The sequence below is a fragment of the Sus scrofa genome, chromosome 6, assembly GCF_054392235.1.
Source record: "Sus scrofa isolate SSC_HxYL_T2T_F1_AM1 chromosome 6, Sscrofa_HxYL_maternal_Yorkshire_Landrace_v2.0, whole genome shotgun sequence".
Taxonomy (NCBI): domain Eukaryota; kingdom Metazoa; phylum Chordata; class Mammalia; order Artiodactyla; family Suidae; genus Sus; species Sus scrofa.
In genome coordinates, this window is record NC_139388.1 from 119,847,117 (window position 1) to 119,865,214 (window position 18,098).

An 18,098-nucleotide genomic window follows, 5' to 3' on the forward strand; every position below is an offset into this window, starting at 1 on the left:
ACAGGATTTTGCCTACAAGGTGTTTTTCTTCCAACTTCTAAGAAATCCTTTCCTTCCAAAAGACCCTTATTATATGGTCTCCTGAAACCAAAAAGCTTCCAAAACCTGATGCATAAATACTTACAAAGATAATATTGTTCTTCTACCAAGTCTTTTAGAAACATTCTGAATGTGAGAGCTCTTAACTCTAGTGTTATAAGCAAACCAAAATGGTGTTAGCAGTCTTCTCCCTATCCCCTAACTTGAGTTGGAGTTCAGATGTTTAGGAGTGCATAAAAAAACAGCAGAGAGCAGGCTATCTGCTTTAAAGAAAATGTCTTGACTAATTAAAAATGCACAAAGAAAACCTACTTTACAATGCAAACTACTCTTTTAAAACACTTATAAAAGAAATACAGTAGGAAAGATGTTACCTGAGTATTATCAGAGATCTGATTTTGCGATGCACTATTTATATATTTGAAATATCCAAGGCACCAGATAACTATTTGGTCTAATTTTATTTCTAATTGTCTTCATGCAAAACCTGCATTAATAGTTGTTGATGTGATGGTTTTCTTCTTCAGACTTGTGGTTACTTTCAGTAAAATATGTTATTGCTTAGCACCTAAAATATATTTTGCTTAACTTCAGATTTACTCACATATACTCAGGCTGAAAGTAAATGCTCTTCTACAAGTTAGGTTTGGGGGAATTTTGTATGTTTGTTTTACTTTTCAATTTTAATTGTCACCATAAGAAGAAACCAACGAAATGAAGCCATTCTTTTTCAGTAGAGTCAGGGCTAGCTGTTGCACTTCCACACCATGATTAATTTATTATTCACTTGATACCTTCCTAATAAAACTGGTCTTGAGCCTGTGAACTTTTCTTTCAGCTTCCAACAAAGGATTTCATTGCTTTAGGAATTGAGGTGTGTCTCAGTTTTTACCTGGGAGCAAAAGTGATGCAAGCGTTTCTGATGAGACCAATCCTCAGGTTAGGGTGGGGAGGAGCTGCATAACAGGCCATCTGCAGACTCCTGAAGACGGCAGAGACGCTGAGAAAGGGCTGTCCTTAGACATCGGATGTAGACAGTTGGAAGGACTAAAGCAGCAGCTCCCTCGGATTTGTTCGCCAGGAAAATCTGGGACAATGGCTTGGCGCCTTTTCAGGACCACAGGGGCTCTAGCCATTTTGATGGTAAGTCCTAATTTTTTTTCTAATAAATGCAAACTTTCCCGTTTACTTCATCATTAGAGAACATTATATTGCGGAATCCCTATTATAAATTTTAAAAAGAGTTTGATGTAAATAAACACTTTAAAAATGAAACTAAAGATTACCAATTTCCCCCTTCTGCTGTCTTTTTAATGTTGTAGTTTCACATAGAAAAATAAGCCAGAGAGAAATGAATTTGAAAGTCACCAGTTAGCAATTCTTAATTAACGAATTAAATATTCCTGGTCTCAAGTCTATTTTCCATGAGGCTTTCACTTTCTTCAAAGTAATGCTCTTTATTCATCTTTTTTATTCATGCTTTTATTCTGATACACAAACTAAAACATATAAAAGAAAATGAGGTCTATTTTCCGAAGTTACATATCTCTTAGGCCTATGGCTAAGAACTGTACATGCCTGGTCTTGATGCCTGACGTGTTTTTATGTAGTCAAAGACCATTGAATTAAAATCAAAGCAATGTTTGACTCTAGAGAAATTGGGAGTGTTATTAAGAAAATAGTGTTTATGTTTAGCCATTATATGCAAAAGATATCCAACATTTGGGGATAAAAAAAAGACAGAATATTTTATAAGCCACTTTTTCAGAAGTGGAAGTGATTTTTCACTGATTAGGAAAGTTTTACATAGTATTATTTAAAAGAGAAGTGGAAGCTGGAGAGCAAAGCACTAGCCTGGATGTTACAGACTAGTTTGTTCCTTAACTGCATTGTTTTAGTGAAGAAAAGAATTTGTCACAATATTATCAGTTACACAAAGATATCAAAATAGTGAAATATACCATAATGAGTATTTTAAGTTTTTTTCTAAGACTAATTCTTCACCTTATCATAATAAGTTGGGCCTAAGCATCAGTTTCCCTCATCTCCTCATCTAAAAATTGAAATAACTGGACTTCAAGAAGTTACTGGGAGCTAGATCTCAAGAAAGAACTTTGTAAAAATTAAATATGTTTAAAATTAGAATAGACTTGGGAATTCCCATTGTGGCCCAGTGGAAATGAATCTGACTAGTATCCATGAGGATTGTGGGTTCAATCCCTAGCCTTGCTCAGTGGCCACAGCCCACACTGCTGTGGCTGTGGGTAGGCCAGCAGCTATAGCTCCAATCTGACCCCTAGCCTGGGAATTTCCATATGCCACAGGTGAGGCCCTAAAAAGCAAAAAAAAAAAAAAAAAAAAAAAAGAGCCTGCCCGTGAGCCAGAGTTTACAGCCTTCCCTCTTACGATGATGGTCAAGCAGAAAATTGGTATCACACCCTTCTGTTAAGAGTCGTTTCTATTATGACAGTGTAACTAATTGTTTTGGTAATCTCATGAATTTAATTGACTCAAGAACAGTGTAAAGAGAATGGCAGTTGTATGACTTCCCCACCTTCCCAGATGGTCATTTCTGAACTAAATGAACTGCAGGCAGTCTGATAACCCATCTGTCCAAGCCAATGACCAACATGGGAAGCTAGGGGATGTGCAGCAGTGATGCTGGAAAAGTGTTGACATGGAATTGGACTGTCACAAGCTTGGCGGGGGTGGGGGGTGTTCTTTCCCTTCTTTGACATGTACCACTCTTGGTTACCCCTCTGGAGTGATTGTGAGATCATTATACTTGAGGGCTGTTTAATTCATCTTTGTATCCCCAATGCCTACCATAATACCTGTCTTACAGTGGACACACAATTGTTTGAAGAACACATAAATTAATGGATGAATGAAGCCTCTCTAAACTGTATTTCCCACCCCCCCATAAAGTGCCTCTATAATGCTAGTCATGGAGGATGCTATGAGATTTAGGACATTTTGCTCCCCTCAGAAAATTTTACCAATACACAAACACATAAGCTATTTAAAACAACAATACAACATCTACATTATCATCAGACAGAGAGATCTAGATCTGCTCTGCCCAATATAGTAGCAGCTAGCCACATATGGCTATTACCCACTTGAAACATGGTTCATTGGGAGTTGTTGCCATCGTGGCTCAGAGGAAATGAACCTGACTAGTATCATGAGGATGCAGGTTCGAGCCTTGGCCTTGCTCAGAGGGTTAAGGATCTAGTGTTGCCGTGAGCTGTGGTGTAGGTCACAGAGGTGGCTCCAATCCTGTGTTGCTGTGGCTATGGTGTAGGTTGGCAGCTACAGCTCCAAGTTGACCCCTGGCCTGGAGACTTCCATATGCCATGAGTACAGCCTTAAAAAGCCGAAAGAAAGACAGGAAAGAAGAAAGAAAGGCAGACAGAAAGAACGAAGGAAGGAAGAAAGAAAGAAAAGACAGAAAAGAAACGTGGTTATTCTGTATTGAAATGTGCTGCTTAAGTGTAAAACATACAACATATTTCGAGACTTTGTATGAAAGAATATAAAATATGTCATCAATAATTTTTATGTTGACTAAGTATTGAAGTGACAGTGTTCTTTTTAACCTTTTAATAGGATTAATTCAAAACTGAAAATTAAGTACACGGCTCACATTTGTGGTTATTATAGTTTTGCTGGACAGTGCTGGTCTACTCTCAATGCTTTATTAGTGGAAGGCAGTGTCAGTCAGAAGTGAGGTAGGCAAACAAGGCTCCATGGACCAGGTGAGATTTGAGCTGCTTTTTGATAATTATACATGTGCCACAGGAAGATACTGTTGATTGTCAGACCAGCACAAGCAAAGGCAAGAGTAATTACAGCATCTGCCTAGGGGCCATGGACGCAGTGGTTTGGCTGGAATAACAGTTTGCATTGGAGAACCTGGACCTGAATTAGGAAGGCCAAGAAGGGTAGGACTGAAAAGTGCATTCTGTGAAAGGCAATGAAATCCTTTTAGAAGTAGGGAGCCACCCAGAGTTTCGAAGTGGTGTGGTGATGAGAAAAAACAATGTTTTTAAAAGCATGATGGAGTGGGAACACACATCTGTGTTGTTAAAGGGTGGGGTCTGAAAGTTGGAAGACCTGTTTGGAGGTTTTGAATTACTTCCACCATCCTATGACCATACAAGGGTTGCCTAGAGAGGGAAGAGAGAAAAGCCAAGTCACAGACCTCAAGGTATGCCTGTACCACTGACTCACTCCAGGCCTGTTTCCTCAACTGTCACAGAATAATCATATCCTCCTGCCTAACAAGAATAACTATATCAGAATAAAGCAGCTATGTGTGCAAAACGTGCCCTGGAAAATATAAAGTGCTTTGTAAGACTCTTAATTCCTATTACTCATGATATTTTGGGAATAAAGATGATTCTTGGTAACTTCTTAATATTCTGCCTCCCTAGTTTAAATAACCACCAACATCAGTTTTAATAAGTCAAGAAAAGGCCTATAATTGTCTTGAGTGGACTAGTATGTCGAAAACAGGTGTGAGACTAATTTCTGGAAAAGTGACGGAAAAAAATTAAAACTATATTTTAAATGATTATGATACTGAGTGTAGGGAAATAACATATTTTCAAACTTGGAGCATTACTCAAAATTTCAACTGTTCAGTCTTCTAGATTAATTATTTGAGAATGGAAGTCACAGGGAACACCTGCCTATTATTGAAAAAGGTAATATTTATCAGTCGTCCCACGTATGCTTAATCTATTTCACATAATACCAAGTAAACATTTTGGAGAAAGGATTTGTAACTGAAAAATACCCAGAGATTTAACCTTTTGAAAACAATGTTTGTCTTCAAAGAAGACCACTGGTCAGTGTTTTATAGTCCACAAAATATGAAACACAGTCTGTTTATAATACTTCTATAGCATCTGGACAATAAGCTATTTAATTTCATAATTTCACTGTATGAGGTAGATTTACTTACTACAAAACTAATACAGATGTTTGAAATCCAAAGATTTTTAAAGCATAATATTTTTAAAATGTTAGTGGTGTTTGTGTTGGAAAAAAGAGAAAAGTAGTTTAAATATCAAGTTCTGAGTTGAATACAGCAGAACACTGTTCAACCACCTTCTTCTATAGAACATGAAAAGGTTAATTTTTTTAAAAAATACTGTACACTAAGAGGCCCAAATTTTTAATAGAAGGAAAAATCTTTTCTCTATCTTTCCTTCTTTTCATTGATGATGCAATCCAATTTCCAGTGCTAATAAACATATGAAAATTAATTTCCCCCTAAATTTCTCCAAAAGTTAAGATTCTAAAATCAGAATAACCTTGCCATGCAATTCCAGCCAGCCCTGGCTGACTTGGGCAAAATTTAGGAAGGACGTAATTACTTTTGCCAATTACCACTCCCATTTGCTTAATACTCCTAACCGGTTTTCTTTTGGAGCTAGAACACTCAGTGTCCATGATATTTCTCATAAACCTCTTAGCCTTTGGCTCTTCCTTTCCAGTCAAGAGTCAATCTGACAGCCTAAGGTGAGGGCTTGCTTTGGGAAGTTCATCATGAGAAAATTACACAGGTGATTGGTTACTATCCGTAATTATTATATGAATAATTAAATCTGTGTAATATGAACACTTTTTTTGCATGGCCACTTCACAGTTGGCCAGGCTGTACACTGCACAATGCCAGGTGGAACATTCACATAAACTACAGATGTGAGCAGTGCCCCCTGGAGTTGTGCAAGGCACAACCTATACAAGTGTACAGTAGGGCACTGGTTCTTATCTCTGATGCTCAAGAAGGAGAAAGTTCTTATGTGCCTTTTTGTGAATAATAATAATAAAAGGTCACTTCATATCACAGTGGCTCTTTTTACACCTTTTTTTAAGTCCAAATGACAGAAGTAACTAACACTTACTAAGTAGTTACTGTAGGCTAGGGCTTATCTATGTACTTTAGACCCATTAATTCATTTAATCCTCACACACACAAAAAAAAAAAACTATAAAGCAAGTAGAATTATCATCCCTATTTTACAGATAAAGAAACTGAAAAATTAAGTAATGTTCCCAAGTTATTCAGCTGGTATATGGTGAGACTGGGATTTAAATTCAGGGATTCAGGATCCAGTGTCCAATTTTGTATTACTATTCTTGACTGCAATATACACTTCATTCAAAATGAGTACTTGAAAACACCCACGGTATTTGTTTTACTTAGCATTTCTATCATAATGTAAGGCTTAACTTTTTAGATTGAATTTACTCTAAAAATCAGTTATTAAAAATTGAGTTGTCCTAAGTTAAATAATTTTAAGTAAACATGTATCATTTTCGTTCAAGGAATTTGCCTTGATAAAGACAAAGCTCCTTAAAATACATTCAAGTTTTTTAATTTTAACAGTTTACGTATGTGTATATACGTATATACATAAAGCCAAGAGATATCATAAAAGATAAATCACTCATTTCTTCTGTTCTACATATGAAATTGATTCATACATGTATTGAACAACCTCTGTAATCTGATTGATACATAAGTAATCATTGTGTCCAACCAATTATAAAAATAATATTACCAACCTACATATATTTCATGAATTTCTCCAAAAATAATAACTTAAAGTATTAATAAATTGAAAAATCAAGTTGAAAATTTGTAATGATTTCTTTGAACTACCGAATTCATTCTACAAATTTCCCAGAGGGGAGTGGTTGTGATCCACTCTTGTCCCATTCTGAGAAGAGCTGGTCATGCCCTGAGCTGGCTAGGACTAGCTCCCTGGATCTAATGCATAGTCCAACAGTCTGCCCTTTCCCACACTAAAGTCTCAGATTACTCTAAACAAAACCTTAGCCAAACTCAATAAAAAGTAACTGTTATTATACATTATTTTTAAAAATCCAGTCACCATATCCTCAAAATATATTTATTGTGAATGTACCGTATTCAATAGGAAGCCTAATGATAGAAGTACATACATTTTACCTAACAAATAGGGCATATGGATATCAAATTACTTTATATCATATGTTCTTTTAAATTTAATCATCTGATTTGCTTTTAATAAACTCTTTCAAATTATTATCTATTCCAAGGTATTTAGGCCATATCAATGCTTTGAAAATCACATAACCAAAATCATTCCCAGGAAACAAGAGGAAGAAAGAAAAGTATAGAAACGCTCAAGAGAAGAAACGCTTTCTCCATAGTGGTATTTCCAATCCAGGCCACAGTATAAGACAACTGAGTTGATTTATGTTGTCAAGCAACTATTGAAATATTATTAAATATTCAAATAATTTTATGAACAGGTAACTAGAACAACTAAGTAGCCACATATTAGGTATTAATTAACTGAAATAGTAAAGTTTTTTAAAAACACTATTCAAAATAATGCAAGGCTTCAACTGTATTTCCAAATACATATATAAAGAGCCCTGCATTATTTAAAAGTGTTTCTTAGTAACTGCCCCACGTTCCTAGAAACACAAAAATAATCATATTTTCACAATATTCCCTAAAATTGGAGAACATTTTTGGTGGTCTGATTTTAAAAGAGAGAATAGGACAGAGTAAAAGTCTGACTGGATATCATCTCTAAGGACTCTGATTCACTGAAATGACTGAACAAATAGAAAAACTATCATCAATGCTCATTTTCCATAGTTTAGGGTTTGTCCTTCCATTCTTCCCAGGAAAACAGAAATTCTGCTTTGATGTCTATTAGAAGAATCATTCTCTGTGGGGCTAGTACAAACATGACTCATATTTTCTAGATGACTCTTCCCAGTTTTCCTGTAAAAGGGATTGCACCTGGCCCATCCCTCCCCTTACGTGTGGCTGAGTCGGTCTTAGGAGCTGAGAAAGGAGGAGTACAATTACCACAATGCTCTCCCCAGTCTTTTCTCCCAAGGAATCCATGATATTATTTAACAAAGAGCAGTAAAGCTGTAAATTTACTCTAAAACCTGTTATAGCCATAAGTAATAGTCCTTTTTCATGACAATTTCAACAAACATCCTTTGTAATAAAGATTTTAATGAAGAGTTCCCATTAACTGTGGCTCAGCAGTTAACGAACCCAACTAGCATCCATCAGGACTCAGGTTCGATCCCTGGCCTCACTCAGTGGGTTAAGGATCGGGTGTTGCTGTGAGCTGTGGTGCAGTTTGCAGACCAGACTCGGATCCTGCGTTGCTGTGGCTGTGGCGCAGGCCAGGGTCCAACTGGACCCCTAGCCTGGGAACCTCCATATGCTGCAGGTGTGGCCCTGAAAAGACAAAAAAAAAGATTTTAATGAATTTTTTAAAATGGAAGGGTTCCAGCATCCTATGTCTGATATGGTTATTACTTTGGTTCAGACTGGGACTTGTCTTTCTACTATAACCCTCCAAAATAAATGATGTAATAAATCTACATAGTTTCAGAAATAACCTCAGCCTTTGCCAGGAAGAAATCGAAGTCGACTGCCATGTAACTTTCCTTCTACAACTGGGTTTTTTTTCTATTTATTTAAGCTGGCTTTAGATAGAATCTAGTGTAGTCATGATGTGCACACTTCAGAGTCAGGCTTTGGAGATTCAAATCCTGGCTCTCCCAAGGCTGTTAGCAAAGTATTCATTCTTTCATGTCTCCATCTCTTCATCCATGAAATAGGGATTACGATAATAGAATTTCCTTCAGAGGGCTGCTGTATTAAATGAGATAGTAAATATAAAGCTCTATGAATAGCAACTGACACTAAAAAGCAGAATTTCTTTTCTTCTGATTTATTTTTCACAATCTTTTCCCTACCAGATTCTTTTCAGATCATATAACCAGTGAGTCAGAAAATAGCTGTTAAACATCTACTGAGTGATGGGTATTGTATGAACAGCAAGGGGAAAAAAATAATACAGAAGCAATGATTTGGAAAGTTTGCAATTCTTTTGGCTTAACTCTGTAATGCACATAAAATAATAAGAAATAATAAATCATGGTAAAACATTATGGGCCTAATTGCATGGTAGAGAATAGGTGATACAGAGGCTCAGAAAAGGAGTCATCAGTAAGGACAGTTTCATGGAGACTGTTGGAACATGAAATGACTTTAAAGGATGAGTAACATTTAAATGTGTGAAGGGAAAGAAGAAAGCATTCCAGGTAGAAAACAAGACAGAAAAAGACACAGATGAAGGTCCTATATGCTCATGAGAGAATATAAACCCTAGCTTGCCTGGACTCATTGTATCCTCATTTACTTTTTTCAGATAAGTGTGAAAATTAAGCTCAAATTTAAAGTGAAGTAGTAGGGCAGAGATACGCAGCTGTCCCACTGCAAACAGAACTTGTGATTAGAATAGCATATCCCCATCTCTTACTTTTTGTTCTCCAAATCAGACTAGTTCCCTTCCATTCTCTGAACTCTTACATAACGAAAAAAAGTCTTACCCTGCAATGCAGCTAACTAATACAGCACTGCCTTTGTTCAAATCAACAGCACAGGTCATGGCCTTTGTTTTTGTTTTTGTTTTTTTCTTTTTCTTTTTATGGTGGCATCTGCAGCATATGGAAGTTTCCCAAGCTTTAGGGGTCAAATCAGACCTGCAGCTGCCAGCCTATGCCACAGCCACAGCAACAAGGGAGCTGAGCTGCATATGTGACCTACACCACAGCTCTCGGCAAGACTGAATCCTTAACCACTGAGTGAGGCTATCCTCACTCATCCTCACGGACACTATGTCTCAGGTTCTTAACCCACTGAGACTCACAGCATCAGGTTCTTAACCCGCTGAGTCACAATGGGAACTCTGCATAGGTCAGGGCTTTTAATAATCTCCTGTGGTACCTTCTGGAAGGTTATCACAATGATGCTCACCGATGTTTCCCAAAGCAATACTTTCCATGGTTCCCTGGAAGGGCTTATAGAGTATCCAGGTAAAAATGTCTGGTGGCTACAACTGTTAGAAAGAATTTTTAAAAGTCTAATATATGCTCTTGTATATCATTAAAATTTTGTAGTCAGATTAAAGAACTGGGAGGACCTGTTTATACCGTGAGTACTTTCTCTTTTCTGGAAGGATTGTACCCTTTGAGTACTGCTTCTCCAAATCTGCTTCTTTTGAAATCGGGAAAAACTCTCATATATATGAAGAGCAGAATGTAAAAACCAGGAATATTATCTTCTGTAATTACTTATTTGAAGAATTTACATTTAATTTCACTTTATTTAAATGTCTACAGGTGGTCCTACTGGTTCATGGAGAATTGAGAATAGAGGTAAAGTATGAAAAAGTTTTTTGTAATTAAAATAATAGTTTTGTTTAAAAATTAAAATTGTATTGGGGAAAAATAAACATTTATTTAAAGTTTTAAATTATTTAATAATTTAATTGTGAAAATAAAATTAAGACTCTAACAACTCACTCAATAATGTTTAAATGCCAACAATGTGAATCAATATTATAATTTATCTCATGCATTCTTCCTTCTTAAATAAATCAACAAGTTTTCATTAAACTGGTCCTATGTGCCCCGAACAGTTACATATTATGGAATGCATATAGGAAATACAAAATATAATTAAATGCTAATATTAAAAATCATACAGCTTTGCAGTTGGTTTGGTTATTTAATGGTTTTTTTTCTGCTTAATGGTGTGAGATAGAGCAAATTAGACATTTAACAGTCTTAGATATCTTGAAACACAGGGGGCTTCTTAACTCTGTTGTCTATAATTAATACTCGAAGCAAAAATTTCCAACAATGTGTGTAATAAAATGAAATCACTTTTCACATAAGACAAAAGGACAACATGGAGAATATGAGACAGAGGTACAACAAGCCAAAAGGAGATACAAACGTGAATGGGTGAAATTTGCAAGACCCTGCAGAGAAGGAGAAGACAACTCAAAGAGAAATCCAATTGCCAAAGTAAGTCTTTTGAGCAGAGACAATGTGAGTTTTTTTTGGTGTTTTGAGGGGGGTTTGGGGTTTTTTCTTTTTTGCCTTTTAGGGCCACACCCACGGCACATGGAGGTTCCCAGGCTAGGGGTCCAATCAGAGCTACAGCTGCTGGCCTACACCACAGCCACAGCAACATCAGATCTGAGCCGCATCTGTGACCTGCTCTGCAGCTCACAGCAACACCGGATCCTTAACCCACTGAGTGGGGCCAGGGATAGAATCCACAACCTCATGGTTCCTAGTCGTATTCATTTCCGCTGCACCACGACAGGAACTGCAGTTTTTTGAATAAATGTCTTAGATGTAAATTAAAATAATATGGCAATTCCAATTACCAAGATGCAGAACAAATAACCTGGTATCTTCACTACCAACAAAAATATGATAATAATAGTAATAATTTAAGAGAGAGAAAGTTAAAGGAACTACAGCTTCCAGAGCAATAAAAAATTAGAGACATATCAACCAACTTCAACAGAAGGCCTTTTGGGATCCATATTCTAACAAATAGAAATTATTTATATATAAATACATATATGGACTAGTGTCCTTAACTTTCTCTCAACCTTTTACCATGACCATGGTGACCACAATCTGGGCAAATATTCTAAAGCCACAATGATTAACGTGCATTGGTCCATGCTAGTTAAGAGAAGCAACAGTTTGAATTTATTTCACATTCTAGTATCTGGCAAGGCAAAAAGTATACAGCACAGTGTCAGAAAGCATGAAAAAAATTAACAGACGACTTGAGCATATGGAGACGAGGAGGGGAAGGAAGAGGCCTGAGTGATGACCACCTTAACATTTTGGGTATCTTGGGCTGCAGATTACTTCAGACTTTCAAGCAACCCAGAAAATTACCTACCGCATTTCTGGAATAGGAATTGACCAGCCCCCTTATGGAATCTTTGTTGTTGACAAAAACACTGGAGAAATTAACATAACAGCCATAGTTGATCGTGAGGAAACCCCAAGCTTCCAGGTGAGTTTGTGCCCTCGTGCACAGTGGCTTGAGAAGGTGATACTCTTCTACTGGTTAATTTAGAAAGAGATCAGTGCATGAATCCATCCACCAACAAATAACAATATTAGTCCCTCTACAAAGAGCCTCCTTGTAGGGCCATGCCTCTAAAGGAACACCTCAGAAGGATACAGGAGCAAGCCCTGAACTCCAGCACACTGCTTGCCAAGAGCTTCACGCTGAGGGGTGGCAGCACCATCACAGAGGAAGGGGCAACTTGCCCAACTGGTCTGCCCAGAGTTGGCACTTTTCCTCCTTTATCTCCTCTTTGGGGAAATATTTTTCCTCTTTGCACAGAAGTGCTGTACATGCCAGGAGAGGCCTTATCTCTACAAGTTTTAATAGTAGGCCAACTAAGTTTGTAGAATGTTAATTAACATTTCTCCTCCTTTTCTAGATTACTTGTCGTGCTCTCAATGCCCTAGGACAAGATGTAGAGAAACCACTTATACTCACGGTCAAAATTTTAGATATAAATGACAATCCTCCAGTATTTTCACAAAGTGTATTCATGGGTGAAATTGAAGAAAACAGTGCTTCGAGTAAGTCTTTTGTAGTAACTACCACTTTTAATTTTTTTTATTTTTAGATATAAATATTACCATAGTACATCATTTTTCCAAGCTAATTTATTCTCTGAGTTTCATTAGTAGTTTTGTGGAAAAAGTCTTCACGATAACCTGGGTCTTCTTTTTTTCTAATATTTGTAGTTGAGCTAGAAATAGTATCAAGTCAAAGCTTATTCTAGTCACAAAGCTAAAGAGGTGGCTTTAGGAAGCCTGAATGCATCAGCTGGACTTTTGCAGATTATAAGGTATAAAGACACAGTCACGTACTTGGACAATTTGGGGGGAGAGGAGAATTACAAGCTTATTCATCAAGGGGAAAAAATAAAGATAGAAAATAGTCTCAAACTCCACACAGCCAAGGCTTAACAACAACAAGAGGATTTTTACAGAAGGCAGCACAGTTCATCTGATTGAAACAGTTAAGAGGTATTACAAATGACATGTAATTTTTTTATCATCCAGATAGTTTTCATCTTAAAAGACAAATGTCAGTTTGAAATTGTGTTGAATATTTAATGTGAACATGATGTCAATCTTTACATATACTTTAATAAACGTCTTCGGTATTCCTAGACTCACTGGTGATGATGCTCAATGCCACAGATGCGGATGAACCAAACCACCTGAACTCTAAAATTGCCTTCAAAATCCTCTCTCAGGAACCTGCAGGCACACCCATGTTCCTCCTAAGCAGACACACGGGAGAAGTCCGCACTCTGACCAGTTCCCTCGACCGAGAGGTAAAGCAAGGCCCTGAGGAGCACTCAACAGCGCAGACGAGGTTGTCAGAAAGCCCAGAGAGGTGGCATCTTTCTACCTGAGAATGAAGGGGGGAAGAAAGGAGCTTCCCAGGGCTCAGCCCAGCCAGTCTAGGGAATCTCTCTGCATTCTAGCAAGATCCTGCTGGGGCATCCTGTGCACCTAAGACCTGCACAATCAACTATGCCTAAACAAATGAGTTTCAGCACCCCCGTGGGAGCTAAAGTGGGAAATTGAAAGAAAGTGCTGTACACACAGACAGGGACTGAACTGGGGCCAATCCTTCCTAGGACTGACGAGAAGGAAATCACATTGATGAAGGGGGGAATTTCGATCTGGAATAAGGCCTTCTCTGATATCATGCTTTTTCTCCTGGCTTCTTGTCATTTTACCCCTGCTTCTGGCCTCTGAAAAATCCCCTTCTCTCCCTTCCATTGTCCTACCAGCATATCCCCATTAACACACCCTACCCCATCGGACTCCATATTATGTTTATACAAATGATTTTTCTCTTCTTTCTTCCTTTCTTTCTTTTCTTTTCTTTTTCTTTCTTTCTTTTTCTTTTTAGGGCTGCACCCATGGCATATGGAAGTTCCCAGGCTAGGGTTCAAATCAGAGCTACAGCTGCCAGTCTACACCACAGCCACCATAACACAAGATCCAAGCCACAACTGTGACCTACACCACAGCTCACAGCAATGCCATATCCCCTTCCCTCTAAGCGAGGCCAGGGATCAAACCCACATCCTCATGGATACTAGCCGATAAGTTTCCACTTTGCTGCAACGGGAACTCCCAAATGATTTTTCTGAACAGACCAACAGGTAAGTTCTATAAGCAAGCTCCTCTCATTGTCCATTTTGGCTCTAAGTGTCCTTTCCTGCCCTAAGAAGCTCACAAAAGAGAAAACTTGTACTAGCCCCAAAAAACTTCCACCCAAGCAACCCCAGCCTCACATACCTCCTCTTTGATGGACAGCAAACAGTACATGTGATCCCTCTAGAGAATGAACCATGAACTTGAGTATTTTTGCCTCCTTCCCACAGGAAGCAAATAGTTGCCATTTGTATCCCTGGCTCTAGAGATTAATTATTTTCCTTTATCTTTTCTCCAAATTTAGCAAATTAGCAGCTATCGTCTGGTTGTGAGTGGTGCAGACAAAGATGGAGAAGGACTAGCAAGTCAGTGTGAATGTAGCATTAAAGTGAAAGATGTCAATGATAACTTTCCCAGACTCAGAGAATCGCAGGTACGCCTTTCACTCCTGATAGAATTATTTTATATATATTTTATCTTATACTTTGTCATCTTAGTCCAGGATTTGCCTGCTTGCTGGCTTTCATTTAAGGTCTCTGCACTTTGCTTTTAAAAATAAGCTTTTGTAAAATATAAGAATTCAGTAACCAGCTAGGTGACAATATAGAATTTGAGAATTAATGACTAATGCCATTTAGAATGAGTATAATCCCTTTAGATAACACCTGACACTGAGTCCGAAATTCTGCTTCTCTTTTTTTTTTTTTTTTTTTTAAGTATATAGCACGTATTGAGGAAAACACTTTAAGTTCTGATTTGCTTCGACTTCAAGTAATAGATCTGGACGAAGAGTTCACAGATAATTGGCTTGCAGTGTATTTCTTTACCTCTGGAAATGAAGGGAAATGGTTTGAAATAGAAACTGATTCCAGAACTAATGAAGGCATCCTAAAGGTGGTTAAGGTAAGGTCCAATTTCCTTTCAGTGGGAAAAATAGTCTCTATTAATCAAACTGTCATAAATATTCTTTATTTATTTATGACTAATAACATCACTTCTTTATAGAAAACTTTAAAAACACCTAAAAGTGGACAATTTTGAAAACCCACATAGCCCTATCACCTAAGGAAACTTAATATGTTGACTGATTTCCTTCTGAGCTGTCATACTTTCTACAGAAACACAAACACACTAGTATACATATATTGATGTATATTAATAAATATTGGTGTGCCTGCTTTATGCACTGAAAGTAAAACACATTTCCTGCGTTTAACTCATTCACTCTCTACAACTGAAGTTAGGAAGAGACAAGAATACGTGGAACTGTGGCTCATGAATCTGCCAACTTGTTTTAAATGGATTAGCTACAGCCCTCGGAGGGGGGAAAAATGCAACTTTTTCTGAAAAATGGAAATGTATAAATGAAACGCTCAGAATAAAAAAAAAATTGAGTCAAACTTTTGTTTAACAGACTTGGCTGCAGCTGACCCTCCATCTCAAAATTCTTTAAGGCTGTTAATGCCTGGATATTGTATAGACTAGAAAAATATAACCACTATTTCAGGACATTCCTTGGCATAAGACACTAGATGATATGGGAGCTTCTTTCTTTAACTCCTTGAGTCCAGTAGAATGACAGAGCCATAGTATTCCCTTAACAGGGAGATTGCTGGAATTCCAGATTGCTGGAAGCCACATAAGCAGTTCTCATTTCTCTGCTTTTCAGAAAGTGGGTTACAACCACCCTCAGATGCAAGGGTTTTGTTATAAACCCCCAGCAATGCCTAGGAATGACTTACTCTTGGTCTTCCTGTTGTCACTGAGTCTCCCAAACTAGAAACCTGGGCCTTATCCTTCAATCGCAGCATTTTCTCACTATCTAGAGCCAGACATCAAATTCTGCCCTAGAAATTGTCCTTAAAGTCCAGCCCTGGACTTCCTCCTTACAGCCTGAGCTCTACCCGGCCCTGCCAACCTCCCCCCTAGATGCTGGCAACCCCTCCAGACAGACGTTCCTGCCTCCTGGGTCTACTTCCCTTCATTCTCCTTATACCACATTTTTATTAAAGCCAATTTGGACCAGTTACTCTCCTCTTTAAAAGCTGTCCTTTTTCTCCACTGGCTGTGAAACCGGCCCTCAATCGAGACTGCCTATTTGTTTTGTTTCTTTTGCTTTGTTTTTTTTTGGCTGTGATTTGTGATAAGAATGCATTTTTCTTTTATATTATAGTTGATTTACAGTGCTGTGCGAATCTCTGCTGTACAGCAAAGTGACCCAGTTATACACATATATACATTCTTTTTCTCATTTAATCTTCCATTGTGTTCTATCCCAAGAGATTGGATATAGTTCCCTGTGCTATACAGTAGGACCTCATTGCTTATCCATTTTCAATGTAATAGTTTGGGGTTAGTGGAGTCTGCCTATTTGAATCATCTCAGCTTCTCCCAGCCGTGGGCATGTGGGAACAATTGGTTCAGTCAGTATGTGGGGAAGGCCAAAAATTGGTTCTTCAAGGCTCCTCCGGGAAGCAAATATGCAGCCAGGGTTGATGACCCCTTTGGGCCTTTGAAATGACCTTCAGCTCCTCAGAACTGTATCCAAGGCCTCTCAGCAGTCAGCTTTCTATCACCTTCTGTAATGCTGACCATTTGCAACTGTATTCACTCTGCCTGGACAAGTCCTCCTCACCCTGAAACACTCTGCTCACATGAAAACTTCTCAGAAGTCTTCCTCGACTTTCTCAAGTACACGTCTTCACTCCCTTTCACACAGAGACTCTACCATCTCTTTTGTCACTTACCCATTGTCTTATCATTACCTATTGAAGCATCTTTCTCTTCCTCTCCACTAGGAAACACCAGAGCCCACAAAACCTGTCACAGCCAAGTTAAAACTCAAGTCCCCATCTCCTACCTTAATGTATTTTCAGTTATACACAAATATAACCCAAATAAGCATTTCATTATCTCATCACTCTTAAAAGATTTACTAGCGAAAGGAAAAAGCTATTCTGAGATTCCTCAGGCCTTGAGTTGGGCCATCTCAATAAAAGGACCAAACAAAGAGTTATCATACAAGGTTATCTGAAGATGGTTTTATGAAAAATTGGTGGGCCAGCCACTCACCACTTTGCAGAGGGCTATTTGCCAAGCAAGTTCATCAAGATAATTTGCCTTTGCCACCAGGGAATTTTTAAGTCAGGAAAGACATTGCTGCTCATGAATCTAATGACTATTTCATGAATGTCCATAGCTGTCATTTACAGGAACACATTGTGAGCCTTAATTTGTTCAGGCCTCACACAATCTGATGGAGTAAGGGAGTTTCTTTCAGTAGTGAAAAACTGAGCTTCAGAGATATGAAATATTCTGCCCTGAGTCACACAGCTATTAAGTAGCAGTATCAGGATTCAAACCATGGTACATAGCAAATTTGGGATTCTTTCCACTGCACCACATAACCTAAAGAAACCATAATCATGTTTCGTTAGTCTAAATAAAAGAAGTACTCTACTTTCTAAGTATCAGTTATCAAACTGAAGTTTTATGAGTTAAGAATTCTCAAGGCTTCTCGTCACAACATTACAATGATCTATGAAAACATTTTGCTGTATATAGAAGCAAAGGATTCATTCATAGCACATAACATGGAGTTCTCTTGTCTTCTTGCCAGTTCATACTTTGGGGACACTTCTTTTCTTCTAATTTTGTTTTTAATCTAGTCTCTAGACTATGAACAGCTACAAAGTGTGCAACTTGGTATTGCCGTCAAAAACAAGGCTGAATTTCACAAATCAGTAATCTCTCAATATCGAGTCCAGTCAACCCCACTCACAATTCAAGTAATAAACGTGAGGGAAGGAATTGCATTCCGTCCTGCTTCCAAGACATTCGTGGTCCAACAAGGCATAAGTAGCAGAAAATTAATCAATTATGTCTTGGGAACATATCAAGCCATTGATGAAGACACTAACAAAGCTGCCTCATCTGTCAGGTGA

The 18,098-nt window shown here is 37.9% G+C and overlaps 2 protein-coding genes across 3 annotated transcripts in view; one reads left to right on the forward strand and one right to left on the reverse strand.

The window, feature by feature from the left end:
- The window catches only part of LOC110261189 (uncharacterized), a 95,564-nt gene that overhangs the window by 43,741 nt on the left and 33,725 nt on the right, over nt 1-18,098 (reverse strand). The gene's annotated exons all lie outside the window — the stretch shown is intronic.
- The window catches only part of DSG3 (desmoglein 3), a 31,776-nt gene continuing 14,707 nt past the window's right edge, over nt 1,030-18,098 (forward strand). Inside the window, exons 1-9 of the mRNA XM_003356391.5 lie at nt 1,030-1,182; nt 10,264-10,299; nt 10,822-10,953; nt 11,816-11,971; nt 12,408-12,552; nt 13,153-13,319; nt 14,459-14,587; nt 14,872-15,057; nt 17,823-18,094. Coding sequence (XP_003356439.3) covers nt 1,135-1,182; nt 10,264-10,299; nt 10,822-10,953; nt 11,816-11,971; nt 12,408-12,552; nt 13,153-13,319; nt 14,459-14,587; nt 14,872-15,057; nt 17,823-18,094 — 1,271 coding nt within the window. The 5' untranslated portion in view covers nt 1,030-1,134. The remainder of the gene's footprint in view (nt 1,183-10,263; nt 10,300-10,821; nt 10,954-11,815; nt 11,972-12,407; nt 12,553-13,152; nt 13,320-14,458; nt 14,588-14,871; nt 15,058-17,822; nt 18,095-18,098) is intronic.